The sequence below is a fragment of the Dipodomys merriami genome, unplaced genomic scaffold, assembly GCF_024711535.1.
Source record: "Dipodomys merriami isolate MVZ:Mamm:240054 unplaced genomic scaffold, mDipMer1.0.p SCAF_767, whole genome shotgun sequence".
In the NCBI taxonomy this organism is placed as follows: domain Eukaryota; kingdom Metazoa; phylum Chordata; class Mammalia; order Rodentia; family Heteromyidae; genus Dipodomys; species Dipodomys merriami.
Genome location: NW_027206365.1, coordinates 385,882 through 403,122, shown reverse-complemented (window position 1 = coordinate 403,122; position 17,241 = coordinate 385,882). Strand labels below are relative to the sequence as shown.

At 53.7% G+C, this 17,241-nt stretch overlaps 1 protein-coding gene across 1 annotated transcript; it reads right to left on the bottom strand.

The window, feature by feature from the left end:
- Positions 1–312: 312 nt before the first annotated feature.
- On the bottom strand, positions 313–16,303 carry LOC138818476 (NCK-interacting protein with SH3 domain). Its single transcript, XM_070009376.1, has 13 exons — positions 16,023–16,303; positions 11,843–11,952; positions 10,261–10,465; positions 9,516–9,606; positions 8,764–9,248; positions 6,841–7,011; positions 6,176–6,262; positions 5,917–6,055; positions 5,689–5,769; positions 4,940–5,068; positions 4,303–4,395; positions 3,976–4,148; positions 313–1,301 (listed from the first exon to the last, which is right to left on the bottom strand). The coding sequence occupies exons 1-13, from the start codon at positions 16,191–16,193 to the stop codon at positions 1,098–1,100; spliced, it is 2,139 nt and encodes a 712-aa protein (XP_069865477.1). The 5' UTR covers positions 16,194–16,303; the 3' UTR covers positions 313–1,097.
- Positions 16,304–17,241: the final 938 nt, after the last annotated feature.

Below are 17,241 nucleotides of genomic sequence, written 5' to 3'. Positions count from 1 at the left end.
TACCAGGGCTGGCTCTGAACTGCGATCCTCAGATCTCAGCCTCCGAAAGTAGCTAGGATTACAGTTGTGAGCCACTGGCGCCTGGCTACAGTGGGTATTGACTATGGCTCTCTGGGAAAAGAGAGATCAGAGTAGAAAGGCTGGAACCAACCCTGTGGGGATGGAGAGAGAGAGATCCAGGCCTGTCAGAGTCCATCACCCACCAGGCTGAAGTCAGTGCATACTAGAGTTATTGAGCTCTTAGCAGCTGGGGCCCCCCAGCACCCCTACGCTTCCACTGTCCCGCCCTCCAGGATCATCCAGAGAATCCCATTTCCAGATGACTGTAATTTATTTCCAAAGATGAGCTGCAGCACATAGGAAAATACACATGGCTTTTCGGTCTGCATTTTTTTTTTGAAACAGAGAAAATAAGATTCATTTGTTTTCATTCTTGGTGCCATCGTCCCGTTTCATGAGGTTTCAGGCTGGATGGACTGTTTCCAAGAATCCTGCTTGGCAAGTAGCAGGGTTGGCCAAGGCCTCTGGGGGGTTGAAAGCAGTAGGGTGGGTGGGTGAGTGGGGTGGACACAGATCCTTATTAGGGGAGGGGGGGAGAAAGGGTACAGAGACAGGGCTGCACATGAGCAACAAACTCACTGCAAAGCTAAGGCAAAGAGCTGGTGGGAGGGGCTTCTCCCTCCGCCCCAAGGGCACGGCTCTGCTGACGCCAGGACTCAGAGCAGGCAGGATAAAGGGTGAGGAACTCTGGCCCAGCCTGGAGCAATAGCAGGACTTTGAGTGTGCACGTGGGTACAGGGGGTGGGGGCAGGGTGGCATGCTGAAGAGGCGGGGAATTGAACTTCAGCTTGCACATTTCTTCCGTCCCAGTAGAGCTCCCACACCTTGGTCCCCAATCCTACATTTGGCCCCGTGCATCATTATGTTCCGCTTCAAGTGTACGAAGTGGGAGTGGGGGGTGAGCTCTTGCTCAGGTCCTTCTGCTTCTTTATCCACTCCTAATGCCAGTGCAAAATGATCTTAGGGTAAACCCCCCTCCTTGAAGTCCCCTGTAACCCTGACCAGGGCTACAGGGAAGGGAGAAAAAAAGGGAAATGCTAGCTGGGGGCTTCTCCCAGCACTGGGAATTCTTTGCACATCTCTCGGACAATCATGCGGTCCATCTGGCACTGGGGTGAAACTTCCTCCTCCAATAGGATGCGCCGGAGCGTGGCCTGCAGGTCAGGCAGCCGATGGCGGTGCTGCAGGTAGGGTGTGGAGCGGACCACAGCATACATCAGGGACAAGTACTCCATGCGCAGCTGTGGGAAGAGCAGGGGGGCTCAGGGAAGCCTCCACCCAGCCACGGCTGCCCCATGGACCCCAGGGTTAAGGACCAGCACACACAACTTGAATAACTGTACTGCGTCCCTAGCACCTGATGCAGAAATGGCCTTCAGGAGGTGTTCTATGGGGGCTGGGATTGTGGCTTAGGGGTAGAGTGCTTGCCTAGCATGCATGAAGCCCTGGGTTCGATTCCTCAGTAGCACACACACAGGAAAAAAGCTCAAGTGGTGGTAGAGTACTAGCCTTGAGCAAAATGAAATTCAGAGATGGGGCTAGGAAGCTGGCTCAGTGGTACAGTGCTTGTTTTGCATGCATGAGGCCCTGGGTTCAATTCCTCAGCCGCACATAAGCAGAAAAAGCCAGAAGTGGCACTGTGGTTCAATGGTAGAGTGCTAGCCTTGAGATGAAGAGCTCAGGGACAGCGCCCAGGCCCAGAGTTCAGGTCCCACAACCAACAACAACAACAAAAGAAACTCAGGGACAGTGCCGACCCCTTGAATTCAAGCCCCAGGACTAGCATTAAAAAAAGAAAAAAAAAAAGTAATGAATGAATGAGCTGAGTGCTGGTGGCTCACACCTGTCATCCTAGCTGCTCAGGAGGCTGAGATCTGAGAATCTGGGTTCAAAGCCAGCCCAAGCAGAAAAGTCTATGATACTCTTTGCCTCCAACTAATCACCAGAAAACCGGAAGTGGCGCTATGGCTCAAAGTGGTATAATACTAGATGAGCAAAAGAGCTCAGGGTCAGCACCCAAGTCCTGAGTTCAAGCCCCACAAATGACCAAAGAAAAAAAGGGGGAGGGGTTTAAAAAAAAAAAAAAAGCTGAGCCGGTGGCGGTGGCTCATGCTGTAATCCTAGCTATTCAGGAGGCTGAGATCTGAGGATCACAGTTCAAAGCCAGACCAGGCAGGAAAGTTCCTGAGACTCTTATCTCCAACAAACCACTCAGAAAACCAGAAGTGGCACAGTGGCTCAAGTGGTCCAGAGTTCAAGCCCCATGACCGACAAAAAACAAAAAAACAAAAACAAAAAAAACTGGCCCTGAGTTCAAGCCCAGGACTGGCACAAACAAACAATTCTCTACAGCCAGATAGAGTCCCAGACGTGGCTCTATCAAGGGAAGTCCTGGAAATTCTTTAGAGGTGGGGCCTGTCTATCCACTCCTTCGGGCAACATCACCCATCTAAGTCCTAATGTGTGGACTTCAGTCATTATCCCAGTCCTCAACTGGGGCCTCCCAGAGGTCTCTGCCATGTCCACTGTTTTCAGGACTACTGAGCCTCTTTTGCTTGGCCAGCTAGCCTTGTGCTTCATAGAGGAAACAAAAGCAATCTTTCAGAAACTCCTGGGCTGGGAAGGTGGCTCAGTGGTAGAGTGCTTGCCTCACATGCATGAGACCCTGGGTTTGATTCCTTAGCACCACACAAATGGAAAAAGCCAGAAGTGGTGCTGTGGCTCAAGTGGTAGAGCGCTAGCCTTGAGCTGAAGAGCTGAGGGACAGCGCCCAGGCCCTGAGCTCAAGCCCCAGGACTGGCCAAAAAAAAAGAAAAACAAAGGGTTTTTTTTTCTTTTTTTTTTTGTTGGCCGTCAGGCCTGAACTCTGGGCCTGGGCGCTGTCCCTCAGTTCTTCAGCTCAAAGCGAACCCTCTACCACTTGAGCCACAGAGCTACTTCTGGTTTTCTCCTGGTTTATTGGAGATAATAGTCTCAGGGACTTTCCTGCTCTAGCTGGCTTTGAACCATGATCCTCAGATCTCAGCCTCCTTAGTAGCTAGGATTAGAGGTGTGAGCCATCGGTGCCTGGATAGCTTTTTCTGTTTATGTGGTACTGAGGAACCGAACCCAGGGCTTCATGCTTGCTAGGCAAGCACTCTACCACTAAGCCACATTCCCAGCCCCTGTTTTTCACTCTTGCAGTTACATTCTACTTGTTCCTACTAGAATAAGAACTGCTCTGGGTCCTGTGTGGATGGATATGACCAACTTCTGCCTTACCTACTTGTCTCCTCTAGTAGCCTATTCTCTTCCTCAACACATTTTCTGTTGTCTGTTTCTCTTTCTGTCTCTCTTTCTCTTCCTATCTGGGGCTTGAACTCAGGGCTTTACAGTCTCACTTGGCTTTATTTGCTCAAGTCTAGCTCTCTACCACTTGAGCCATAGCTGTACTACCAGCCTTTTGGTGGTTTGTTGGAATCTCACAGTCTTTTCTGCTCTGCCGGGCTTCAAATCTCAAATCCACAGATCTCAGCCTCCTGAGTAGCTAGGATTATAGGCATGAGCCACTGGTGCCCCATCTTTTTTTTTCTTTTCTGCCAGACCTGGGACTTGAATTTAGGGCCTGGACATTGTCTCTGAGCTTCTTTTGCTCAAGGCTAGCACTCTACCACTTGAGTCACAGCGCCACTTCTGTCTTTTTCTGTGTTATGTGGTACTGTGGAATGGAACCCAGGGCTTCCTGCATGCTAGGCGAGCACTCTACCACTAAGCCACCTTCCCAGCCTGGTCCTGGCTTCTGAGTATCATCTCACACTTAACCTGGCTTCAACCTCAGCCTTCATCTCCACCGAGTATTATGTCCCCACTCCACCCCTCAAATTTGAGTTCCATTTCCACTCAGTGACCATTGCTTTGGTGGCAACTTCCAGGCACCTTGTCTCCTGGTGACAGGTCAGCGATGTGGCGAACAGTGATTTCGATGAGAGCCATCATATCTGTGTGGTAGAAAATGGTGGCCGTGGAAGTGCTGCTGAACACGTCCTGCAGGAACTTGAGGACAGAGTGGGGTGGCTGGGGCTCGTGTTTGAAGATGCGAACGGGGTCATCTAGAGGGCAGGAGATCACAAGGGTCAGGGGATGTCTTTGCTGAGGTTCCCAGGTCACCCCAGTGGGTTAGATGAGTGAATGAGGGTGTGAGGAGGGGAGGAAGTGAGGACCGAGTAAAAAAAAAATGGCTGCAACAGGTTCCTGGGTCCTTACCCCCTCTGTTCACAAGCAAGAGCAGCTTTTCAGAGAAGATCTTGACATTCGAGTGTGTGCTCAGGGCGGCCATGATGACATTCTGGTCAGGTGCTGAAGAAGAAATCACAAGCATAGGTATGGATGGAGCCTGGAAAGCTCCCCATGTTTTGTTTTTGTTTTTTTGGTCAGTCCTGGGGCTTGAACTCTGGGCCTGGGCACTGTCCCTGAGCTCTTCAGCTCAAGGTGAGCGCTCTGCCACTTGAGCCACAGCGCCACTTCCGGTTTTCTGGTGGTTTACTGGAGATAAGAGTCTCACGGACCTCCCTGCCCGGGCTGGTTTTGAATCTCCATCCGCAGATCTCAGCCTCCTGAGTAGCTAGGATTATAGGCATGAGCCACTTATAGGCCCCAGCTTTTTTTTTTTGGCCAGTTCTGGGGCTTAAACTCAGGGCCTAGATACTGTCCCTAACTTTTGCTCAAAGCCAGCACTCTACCACTTGAGCCACAGCGCCACTTCCGGCTTTTCCTGTGTATATGGTACTGAGGAATCGAACCCAGGGCTTCCTGGGTGCTAGGCAAGCACTCTACCACTGAGCCACCTTCCCAGCCCCTTCCTGTGGCTCTGTCACCCTCCAGTTGGGGGTTTCCTTCCCACCTGGCAGGTGCAGGTTGAGAGCCAAAAGTAGGTTCACGCAGAGGTCCGGCAGTTGCTCGGTGGTGTCCAAAGGCAGCCCATCCTCAACAATACTCAGGAGGAACTGGGCGAAAGGGGTGCCCAGATGTTCTAGAACAGAGGCACACAGATGTCTGTCTCTTCCTTGCCGTATCACCCATCCTCTGGAGTTCCAGTGAGCCTTAGAGACAACCTAGTCCTACCAGAAGCACTGGTTAGCAGATCTTCAGCTCTCTGGGTCATAGACCCTACACCTCTGGGACCCAGGATCAGCCAGTCAGTAGTGTGGATGCTTTTATTTTGGAGGAGAGGGAGGGGCTCATCCTAGGACTTGAATCCTGAGCTTTTGTGCTCAAGGTTAGCATTCTACCACTTTCAGCCACAGCGCCACTTCCGGTATTTCTTTTTGACAGTCCTGGGGCCTGAACTCTGGGCCTGGGCGCTGTCCCTCAGCTCTTTAGCTCAAGGCACTTGAGCCACAGTGCCACTTCCAGCTTTTTTCTGCTTATGTGATGCTGAAGAATTGAACCCAGGGCCTCATGCATGCAAGGCAAGCACTCTACCACTGAGCCACCTCCTCAGCCCCTGAGTAGCTTATTGGAGATAACAGTCTCATGGACTTTCCTGCCTGGGGGTTGGCTTTGAACCATGATCCTCAGATCTCAGCCTCCTGAATAGCTAGGATGACAGGGGTGAGCCTCCAGCGCCCGGCAGTCACACATCATTCTTACCGTAGTGTGCGTAGGGCACTGGCTCTCCCATGGAGAAGACCATGGCGAGGATGAGGGCCGAGTAGCAGAGCTTCTGGTGGTCTAGAGGGGGTAGGGGGAGAGGAAAGGGAAGACAGGCAATCAGTACTCCCCAAAGATGGCAGGAACCCTGCAAATGATGGAGCTCCCCCCCCCCATCTTGAGATGCTAGGAAGCTCCTTAACACCCCACCCCCACCCCTGACCTCACCCTGTGTGTCCGTCTGCATGTCCCGTGCCAACTCCACGGGCAGCACAGATGACACCAGCGTGGAGATAATGGCCGCATCCAGGCTACACATGGCGCCAAAGCACTTGAGAAGCAGCAGCCGCAGTGATGTTCGGTGTTCCTGGCAGAGGATCTTGTGTGTGCTCAGGGTCCAGGAGGGGGTGCGGGTGTGGCTGCGGATCCCCCCCCCTCCCTATTCAACCCTCCCCTCCACACCCTCTCACCCCCGGCTTGCATATACCATTTGGTAATAGGCCACCAAGGCCAGGACGGACTCGAACTCATTCTTCTTGCACATTTTCTTGCAAACTTCAGGGTCGGCGTCAGTCTGTAAGGGAAGAGGAGGAAAATTGCCAGGTGTTGGTGGCTCACGCCTGTAATCGTAGCTCCTCAAGAGGCTGAGATCTGAGGATCGGGGTTCCAAGCCAGCCCCAGATTGGAAAGTCTGTGAGACTCTTTATCTCCAATGAACCACTCAAAATGTGGAAGCTGGGCTGTGGCTCAAAGTGGTAGAGCGCTAGCCTTAAGCAGAAAGCAGCTCAGGGACAGTGCCCAGGCCCTCAGTTCAAGCCCCAGGACTGGCCAAAAAAAGAAGCACAGAATCCCAATGTTTTTTTTGTTTTGTTTTTTGTTTTTGTCGGTTGTGGTGCCTGAACTCTGGGCCTGGGCGCTGTCCCTCAGCTCTTCAGCTCAAGGCTAGCGCTCTACCACTTGAGCCACAGCGCCACTTCCAGCTTTTTCTGCTTCTGTGGTGCTGAGGAATCGAACCCAGGGGCCTCATGCATTCCAGGCAAGCTCTTGACCACTGAGCCACCTTCCCAGCCCAGAATCTCAGTGTGAAAGGTGGATGGGGTAGGGTGGAGATGGTTGCTCTACAGGCTGGGGGGGGGAACCCCCATCCCGCACCAGAATGTGAAGCAGCTCCTCCAGATAGCAGCGAATGACACCTTCATCCTCATACAGAGCCCAGCTGCGTTGCTGCGCGTCATCTTTCCTCCGAGCCAGATCTGCAAAGATCACCTCCAGCCTCTGCTGGTCATGGCAGACCTGCCCAGAGGGCAGGGCCGTGCTCAGGTCCTGGGAAGAGAGAATAAGACACAGCTCATGACACTTCCTGCCCATCAGCATTTTTTTGTTGGTTGTGGGGCTTGAACTCAGGGCCTGGGTGCTGTCTCTCAGCTCTTCAGCCCAAGGCCAGCGCTCTACCACTTGAGCCCCAGCGCCACTTCCGGTTTTCTGAGTGGTTTGTTGGAGATAAGAGTCTCAGGAACTTTTCCTGGCCCGGCTGGCTTTGAACCTCAATCCTCAGATCAAAGCCTCCTGAGTAGCTAGGATGACAGGCATGGACTATGAACTACCAGCATTTGGCTTTTAACTCTCCCCAGCATCCCATGCTGCCACCCTGGGTGGTTAATTAGAAAGTCTCACGGACTTTCCTAGCTGGGCTGGCTTTGAACTATGAACCTCAGGTCTCAGCCTCCTGAGAGGCTAGAATGACAGGCATGAGCCATCAGCACCATCAGCACCCAGCTTCAACTTGTCTGGATGACCTCCTAGGACATCTGGGGGGTGGGGGGGTTGGATTCTCAACTATTTGCTCTCGTCTCAGTCCTAGATGAGGGTACCGACTCAACTTCCTGAATGTGACTGTGAGACCCCCATACTCCCAATTCCACACAAAGTGGCACCGGGCCTCTTATAGACCCACCTCCCGCATTTTCCTTAAGCCTTGCTGAACAAGCATTGGCTAGCATGGCCAGTACGGGTATGCCATTGGTCTACCTTCCTCCACCTTCCAATCAGAACCCTCGTGGGAGCCCTAAGGAAACACCTCACGCAATTCCTGAACCCTGGTGAGGCCCTGCAGCCTTTAATCATAAGTTTCCCATAATGCATTTCTCTCCGCTGCCAAGGCCATAAAGGCATCGTGCTCATCCATACCCTGAGTCTATTTTGTCTCTATAGTCAGTCTTCAGACTCGCCCTGTCTCCACATCCCCTCCCCCCCACATTCCAAACTACAGGAGGCTTCTCTTACCCCTCCCTCACTTGCTACCACTGCCAAGTCTCAACTCCTATATAACCTGCTCCTGATGCTGCTGCTGCTTTTTGTTCTTGTGGGGCTTGAACTTGGGGTCTGGGCACTGTCTCTGAGCTCTTTTTCCCCTAGGCCAGAGCTCTACCATTTTGAGCCACGGCTCCACTTTCAGTTTTCTGGTGGTTCATTGGAGATAAAGAATCTCAAGGACTTTTCTTGCCCAGGTTGGCCTCGAACCATGATCCTCAAATCTCAGCCTCCTGAGTAGCCGGGATGACAGGCGTGAGACTCCTGATTCACTCTCTTGTGTTTCAGCAATGGCAGGGTCCTTGAGCCAAGCTCTTGTCCTACCTCCTGAGATGGATCTAGGCTGTGCCTTTGCCTGGAACTCTTTCTCCCTCCCCCCCTTTTTGTCAATCCTGGGGCTTGAACTCAGGGCTTTGGCACTATCCCCTGAGCTTCTTTTGCTCAAGGCTAGCACTCTACCACTTGAGCCACAGCACCATTTCTGACTTTTTCTAGTTATATGATACGGAGGAATCGAACCCAGGGCTTCCTGCTTGCAAGGGAAGCACTCTACCGTTACATTCCCAGCCCCGCCCTTTCCCCTTCTTAGATGGGCTGAAATTTCTCCCCAGGTAGCCAGCACAGCGGAAGCCTAGAGTTTAGGGCTCAACAATTACCTGTCAGGCACAGGCTAGGTAGAGGCGTGGAGGCCGGGAGCCCCGCAGGGCTAGGGGTTCACCCTGAGGGTCGGGGAGGTTCTTGGCCCTTCCGTTCATTCTCCCTCACCTTTCCCTCTACCAGCGAGAGGAGAATCTGCTCCATGATGGGTGAGCTGGCTGGCACCGAGGCCTGGATGTGACCCACGACGACGCCGATGGCCACGCGACATAACTCGTGGCTCAGCCCGGTGTTTCTCCGCACCAGCTCCATCAGCTCTGCCCCAATGGTTCTGGGCACTGTGGTCTCCGCCACTGTCTTCTCCTCCGTGGTCCCCAAGTTCAGGGAGCTCAGGGCCTCCAGATCATCGGGAGCTGGGGTTGGATCGGCAGCCACCTCCTCGGCAGGGGGTTCGGGGCTTGGAGGCTTCGGGGGCTGGGGTTGGGAGATAGTGGTGTGGGTACTCCGAAGAGGCACGGGGGGAGGTGTGGGCGAGCAGCTGGGGCCTAGCTCCGAGGGGCTAGAGCCGGTATACAGTGTGTCCAGGGAGGTACTACTGACTGAGGAACCACTGCATGTAGAACTGCCCACGGAGGGCCCAGCGTGGCGGCTGCCTGTGAGCAGAGAATAGAAGTTATGTTGGAATGGGCTCTGCTCCCCGCACCCTGCCACCCAGCCCCCCATCACCTTGGCACAGTACCAGTTACAAGGCTCCATCTTGTGCCAGGCCCTGTCTCCTCAATGAGCTCAGAGCCTCCTCCACTCCCAACATGGGACACAAGCCTATCTTGAAAGCTCTCCCCCTCCCCCAATCTGCCAGCAAGCAAGGATTCCAAGTCTAGGGTGCCCTCACACCTCCATTTCCCTCAACCCCCACTTACCACTCCCAGAAACCACCAGGGCATCACGGTCTCGGCGCTTCACTGGGGGAGGTGGAGTGGTAGGCGCCGCTCGACGAGGCTGGGGTGGGATCTGGGGAGACAGAAGGGGTTTGGGGTCGGGCACTGGTGGCTCATGCATGTCATCCTAGCTACTCAGGAGGCTGAGGCTCTGTGGTTCAAAGCTGCCCGGGCAGGAAAGTCTGTGAGATTTCATTTCCCATGAAACACACACACACACGCACGCACGCACGCACGCACAAAACAAAAAACCAGAAAGGAAGCTATGGCTCAAGTGGTACACGTAGAGCCATATCCTTGAATAAAAGCTGAAGAGTTCAGGGTCAGCACCCAGGCCCAGAGTTCAAGCCCCACAACTGACAAAAATAAAAGGGGGGAGGGGTTGAGAATGTGGCTTAGTGACAGAGTGCTCACCTAGCATACACAAAGCCCTGGGTTCGATTCCTCAGTACCACATACACAGAAAAAGCTGGAAGTAGCGTTGTGGCTCAAGTGGTAGAATGCTAGCCTTGAGCAAAAGAAGCTCAAAGATAGTGCCCAGGCCAGGGGTTCAAGCCCCAGGACTGACAAAATAAAATAGGAGGGATCTTTGGGGACAGGCCACACTGTCTGAGGTGCTGAGCCTTGGGTATAGGCAGAGCTATGTCTCTGGCTGCATCACTAACTTGAGTAGACCATTGGGCCTCTGGATGAAGCCTTCAATCCCACCCACCTCCTCCCCACGCACCTGGTACAGGCTTCCATCAGGCCCAAGATGCTCAGAACTAGGCAGGCTATGCTGCCGTTCAAACCCAGTTCGACACACTCCATTGGGTTGCCTAGCAACAGCAGCATCCAAATGATGGTCACTGGTGGATGAGGTCATAACAGCAGCACTGGAGACGGAGGGGCCCCTTCGAGACAGGGTCTCCTTGCGGTGGTGGATCAGTTTCCTGATGGAGGGACAGGGACAGTATTAAGAGGGCACTTTCATCAGGTACTCACACCTGTCATCCTAGCTACTCAGGAGGCTGAGAGCTGAGGATCACAGTTTGAAGCCAGCCTTGGCAGGAAAGTTAGTAAGACTCTTATCTCCCATGAACAAGCAAAAAAAAAAAAAAAAAAAAAAAGCCAGAGGAGAGCTGTGGCTCAAGTGGTAGAGAACTAGTCTTGAGTAAAAAGAGCTCAGGAGTAGTGCCCAGGCCCTGAGTTCAAGCCCCAGGATACACACACACACACACACACACACACACACACACACACACACACACACACACACACACACACACACACACACACACACACACACACACACACACACACACACACACACACACACACACACACACACACACACACACACACACACACACTACCTAGAAGTGGATTATGGCTCAAGTGGTAAAGCACCAACTTTAAGTGAAAAAGCTAAAGGAAGCAAGGTGCTGATGGCCCATGCCTGTAATTCTTTTTTTTTTCTTTTTCTTTCTTTTTTTGTCAGTCATGAGGCTTGAACTCTGGGCCTGGGCGCTGTCCCTCCGCTCTTCAGCTCAAGGCGAGCGCTCTACCACTTGTGCTACAGCGCCACTTCTGGTTTTCTGGTGGTTGTTTGGAGGTAAGAGTTACACAGACTTTCCTGCCTGGGCTGGCTTTGAATCACAATCCTCAGATCTCAGCCTCCTGAGTAGCTAGGATGACAGGTGTGAGCTACCAGTGCCCAGCTCCATACCTGTAATTCTATCTACTCAGAAGGCTGAAATCTGAGGATCGAGGTTCAAAGCCAGACCAGGCAGGAAAGTCCAAGAGACTTTTTTTTTGGCCAGTCTTTGGGCTGGAACTTAGAGCCAGAGCACTGTCCCTGCGCTTCTTTTGCTCAAGGCCAGCACTCTACCACTTGTGCCACAGCGCCACTTCTGGCTTTTTCTGTGTATGTGTACTGAGGAATTGAATCGAGGGCTTCCTGAGTGCCAGGCACCTTCCCAGCTCCCATGAGACTCTGATCTCCAATGAACCACCAGAAAACTAGAAGTGGAGCTGTAGCTCAAGTGATAGAGCGCTAGCCTGGAACACAAGGAGGCTCAGGGACAGCACCCAGGCCCTGAGTTCAAGCCCCACAACTGACCAAAAAGGAAAAAATAAAAAGTCCCCAAGTCATCCATCCCATGGCCTCTGCAGGATGCTGGGATCCTGCCCCCCCTCCCCCACATGCTTCTCATTCCCATCTTCCCCAAGCCCCACCCCATTCTGGCACCCCAGTATTGCCACTACACATCTCTGGTCCCCACTGAAAAGACCTCACCCCACTATGCTCGCTGGCAGATGCCACTCACTGGAGGACTCCGCGCTGCTCCAGGCTGTATTTGCCACCATCCCGCATGGCTGTATTGTGTACAGCCTCAATGGCTCGGTCAATGGCTTGGAGAATATCCTGTTCCACGCCCTGGGTGGGAAGGGGAAGAGAGCAGTGAGATCTGAGGACCAAGTAAGGGGTACTCAATCCAGCACTAGCTCAAGCTGGCGCCAGGCAGAGGACCACTAAGCTAAATCCAGGAATGCTGGAGAGGAGCACATAGGGCCAAATTGGGAATAGCAGTTACAGAACAAGGGGCTGGGAAAGTGGCTTAGTGGTAGAGTGCTTGCCTAGCATGCCTGAAGCCCTGGGTTCGATTCCTCAGTACCACATAATGTGGAAAAAGCCGGAAGTGACGCTGTGGCTCAAGTGGTAGAGGGCTAGACTTGAGCAAAAGAAGCTCAGGGATGGGGCTGGGAAGGTGGCTCAGTGGTAGAGTGCTTGCCTGGCATGCATGAGGCCCTGGGTTCGATTCCTCAGCACCACATAAGCAGGAAAAGCTGGAAGTGGCTCAGGTGGTAGAGCACTAGCCTTGAGCTGAAGAGCTGAGGGACAGCGCCAGGTCCAGAGTTCAAGCCCCATGACCGACCAAAAAAAAAAGCTCAGAGACAGTGCCTAGGCCCTGAGTTCAAGCCCTAGGATTGGCCAAAAAAAGAAAAGAAAAGAGAGAGAGAGCGAGAGAAAGACCCATGACCATGCAATAAATTAAATGATACATATACACACACACACATACACACACACACACACAAACACGGAGAGAGAGAGAATGAGATTCTCACATTGCATCACTCAAGAGAGCAAGAACATAAGCCGGCCCCTCCCATGACACCATTTTACACATACCAGGGCCTCTCAGTTAAAAGCAAAAATACAGCCCAGGAGTTCCCCTCCCAGTCCACCCCTGATCCTGGCTCAGAGTCCTAATTGAGATGCAAGCAGGGGACGTCTGTCCTGTGTGGAATCCTTAATAAGTCCCTCTGTGTCCCACTGGTCCTTCAGAAAACCAAGGTCATACTGCAGAACCTGCTGGAGTCCTTTGCAGGCCCCAGGAGCTAAACATAGGCTGGGAGATCTTCTGCTCCCAATCCCTACTGCCAACCCTATAGTCCCACGCTTTCCCTGTCACCTTTATAGACCTGTTTTGGAAGGCAGTTGTGTTTATGATAAAGGAAGGACATGAGCCAGATGCTGGGGCTGAGATCTGAGGATCGTGGTTCGAAGCCAGCCTGGGCGCTGTCCCTCAGCTCTTCAGCTCAAGGCTAGTGCTCTACCACCTGAGCCACAGCACCACTTCCAGCTTTTTCTGCATATGTGGTGCTGAGGAATCCAACCCAGGGACTCAATGCATGCAAGGCAAACACTCTACCACTGAGCCATCTTCCCAGCGCCAGTCCTGGTCTTTGATTAGGGATCGGGATCCCTGTTCTGTCATCCCCAACAACCCAGAGATTGAAACTACCTCACACAGAGTGGCATGTGGGTAACAGCCATGGGACCAGCCGCCCTTGGCCCTGTCCTCCATGCTCCACTGGGGCCAGGCAGGAGCTTCAGATCAAAGGTCAGCTTACTCCAGAGTGGGTTTGAGGCGCTTTCCTGATATGGACAGACAGATGGGTATGGAGACTGGCAAAGCCCTCCTGCTGGCATGGATTATACTGGGGTACAAGGAAAGAAGAGACAGATGGGGACAGAAAGAGAAAAACACACGTACACACGGAGAGTAAGACAGACTGGGAGAGAGGGCAGGCAGAGGGGAAGCGAATGCAGGCAGAATGAGTGCCAGACATAAGAGTGGGAGAGTCAGAGGAAGAAGAGAAAATACCCAGATAGAGTCAGGATGAGTGCTGGGAAGGTGGCTCAGTGGTAGAGTACTTGCCTAGCATGCATGAGGCCCTGAGTTCAATTCCTCCATGTGTGTTGTGTGTGTGTGTGTGTGTGTGTGAGAGAGAGAGAGAGAGAGAGAGAGAGAGAAAGAAGGAGGGAAAATGAATCAGGATGAGACACAGGGAGCATCCAGAAAGAAATCAAGCTGGAACCGGGTACTGGTGGCTCATGCCTGTCATCTTAGCTACTCAAGAGGCTGAGATCTGAGGATCACGGTTCAAAGCCAACCCAGGCAAGGAAAATCCATGAGACTCTTATCTCCAATTAACCGCCAGAAAACCTGAAGTGGCGCTGTGGCTCAAGTGGTAGAGTGCTTGCCTTGAGCTGAAGAGCTGAGGGATAGAGCCAAGGCCCAGAGTTCCAGCCCTATGACTTGGGGGGAGGGGGAGAGGTGGGGGGAAAGGTAGGGGAAAGGAAATCAAAAGCAAGCAACAGAGCCCTCCCCAAACACTTAACCCCATTGGTACTGCTTGGGACCTCAACAGGCCCAATAGGAGAAGAGACAGGATATTCCCTGACAGGATTCAGATGAGACCCCCAATCTCAGAGAGTTTGAGACACACACACAGACACAGACACACAAAGACCCAGAAATCCTAGTATGGGGGGGCCCCTCTCCCTACTTTTCAAGTATTTCTACATGGGATGAGGCTAAGGGGCCTTATGAAGACGCCCCTAAAAGCCCATCCACTTATCAACAACCAGATGACATTTCCAAATTTATCCTGTTATTTCTGTCCTGGGCTGGGCTGGGCTCGGACTAGACATTTTCTTTTTCTTTTTTCTTTTTTGGTTGGTCGTGGGGCTTGAACTCTGGGCCTGGGCATTGTCCCTCAGCTCTTCAGCTCAAGGCGAGCACTCTACCACTTGAGCTACAGTGCCACTTCCGGTTTTCTGGTGGTTTATTGGAGATAGGAGTCTCACGGTCTCTCCTGCCCGGGCTGGCTTTGAACCGCGATCCTCAGATCTCAGCCTCCTGAGTAGCTAGGATTATAGGCGTGAGCCACCAGCGCCCGGCACTTCCAGCTTTTTCTGTGTATGTGGTGCTGAGGAATTGAACCCAGGGTCTCATAAATGCGAGACAAGCACTCTACCACTGAGCCACCTTCCCAACCCTTAGACATTTCTTAAAGGTTAGGATGGGCAGAACTTTCTGGCATATAGGCTAGAGAGGGGCTCTGGGTCTTGGTCTTTCTTTCCCACTGTGGGCAGAATAGATCAGCTAAAGACAAGATACCCCAAACCCCAAAGAGTTAGCAGGACTATGCTTTGGAAATCAGAAACTGGGACTGCAGCCTTTTACAGGAAGGAAATGGGGCCATGGTCAGGCCAGTGGGGGGGGAGGGGGAGCCTTGGATTAAGGACGCACTTCCTTAAAATGGGAGCAGGCCCTGTTCCAGTCTTGGGGCGAAGAATGATGCTTCTAGATTCAAGAGGAAGGAAGCCTGTGGCCTTGGAGAGGCTTGAGGATGAATTGGGTGGGGAGGGGGGGGGTTGATGCCAGGGAAGTGTCCCCAGGGAATGTGTGTGTGTGTGCGGGGGAAGGTTGTTTCTTGGGCAGAGCTTAGAGGAGATGGGGTGAAGTTACAGAGAAAGGTAAAGATAACTCAGACTTCAGGACTTTGGGAGGGGCATCTAGGAAATAGGGGCGGGGGGTGTCTGTGTCTCCAGTGTTGAAAGCAGGGGGGGTGGGGAGGAGAGGAAGGGGAGGCCCTGTTGGGTGTCTGGAAACAGGCTGGTGGGCGCAAGGTGGACAGAACCCTGAATGGTCAAAGGTGGTGGTTTTTCAAAGGGTGTGGGGGCTGGGGGAGGGGAAGGCGAGAGTGTGGCATCTTCAGAAGCAGGCCAAGGAGATAGGAGAGGTTTGGGGGGGGGGGTGTGGATGATGGGGGGGGGGTGTCTCAGGGATTCCAGTAACTGGTCTGAAGTCTCTCGGCCTGGAATTCTCTTCAGATGGAAGGCCTCCAGCGGGGAAGGCGGTGTGTGTGTGGGGGGGGTTGTCCTGGGGTTCCCCCTCCCCCCCAATAAAAGAGTCTCCGTGGAGTTTGGGGTGGGGAGGAGGGGTCGAGTTGTCACCTCAAGGGCACGGACTTGGGGCTGAGTGGGAGCCCCCCCTTACCCCCGCCATGATGCTGGAACTTGTGTGTGTGTGTGTGGGGGGGGGGTGTTTCCTATAGGGTCCGCTCGGCCTCCCAGGGCCGAGGGCTGCGGGGTGGGGGAGGGGGGCGGCGTTCCCGCGGACGGGGTGTGGGGGTTCTGGGGGGCACACTCACCTGCAGGCGGTGCAGGTAGGCGGGCGGCACGTAGCCCGTCTCCCCGCTGCGCGCCCGCGCCGCCAGCCACCAGTGCGCGCTGCTGCGCTCCAGCACCAGGAAGGTCTCGCCCGCCGCGAACGCCATGGCGTTGGGCTCCGCCGAGCGGAACGCGTACAGCGCCCGGTACATGGGGGGACCGGGAGGGGGGTGCCGGGGCTCAGGGGAGGCCAAGCGGCGGCGGCGGTGGTACAGGCGGCTGGGGTTTTGTTTTGGTTTTTTTGGCTAAGCCAGGCCCTGGGGAGGTGCCGCGCGCGCGCACGCGCGCACGCGCGCACGAGCTCCGCCCCGCCGCGCGGCGCCCCGCCCCTCCCGCTCCCCCCCCCCCCCACCCGTGACACGCTACTGCGCGTGCGCGCTCCGCGACGGCACCGCCCCGCCCTCCGGAGAATGATAGACAGCAGCGCCTCCCTGGCGGGAGGTCGCGGCGCCCAGCTCTCGCGGCTTTTCCCAGACCTCAGGCCCTTGGATTGATGATGTGATTGGCTTCCAAGCCGATCCTCAACACCTGAGCCCCCACGTTGTCTCCCGCTCCATCCGGGTCTTCCACTATGACCCTTATCCTACCACTTCCTTTAAAGAAAGCGCGCTCTGTCCCTGCAGCCTCCAGGCAGTAAGTGGGGCCTAGCCTGCTAACCATCAGGATGGGGGCTAGAAGAGGGGTCACTTTGGATCCTGCTGATCAAATACTTTCAAGTCTTAGGCTTCGCAACACCCTATCAAGTTCCTGCTTTGTTAACAAACCCAGTGAAGAACAGAGGAGCAGGTGATCTAGTCTATCAGAAGGGAAACTGGAGGGCTGGGAAGATGGCTCAGTGGTAGAGTGCTGTGTCTTGCATGCAGGAGGCCCTGGGTTTGATTTCTCAACACCTCATAAGCAGAAAAAGCCACAAGTGGTGCTGCTGGCCAAACCTTAGCCATTGGCATCTCTTTAACCTGCCCAGGGGGTCGGCCCTTTGCCTATTCAGAATTGGTTATTTCCCACTCTTATCGGCAGCCCTTTTGTTCTTTAGAGGACTGAAAAGCTTATTGGCTTATTTTTGATGTCTCTTCTGAGAGCAGGTTAAGAGTACTGGCAGTGGCTGGGTTGGGGAAGGGGGTATCATGAAGTCTTAAGAACATGCCTTGTACAGGGCATGGTGGTATACTTACTTCTGTAATCCTAGCATTTAGAGGCAGA

What these genes read in the sequence shown, in the direction of transcription:
- LOC138818476 (XM_070009376.1), bottom strand. Translation starts at nt 16,193, where the DNA reads ATGTACCGGGCGCTGTACGCGTTCCGCTCGGCGGAGCCCAACGCCATG. An exon ending in AGTGCCCTACGCACACTACG is followed by an intron (nt 5,069 to 5,688) that starts GTAAGAATGATG and finishes CCTCTGTTCTAG; the next exon opens with AACATCTGGGCACCCCTTTC. An exon ending in TCTCAACCTGCACCTGCCAG is followed by an intron (nt 4,396 to 4,939) that starts GTGGGAAGGAAA and finishes TTTCTTCTTCAG; the next exon opens with CACCTGACCAGAATGTCATC.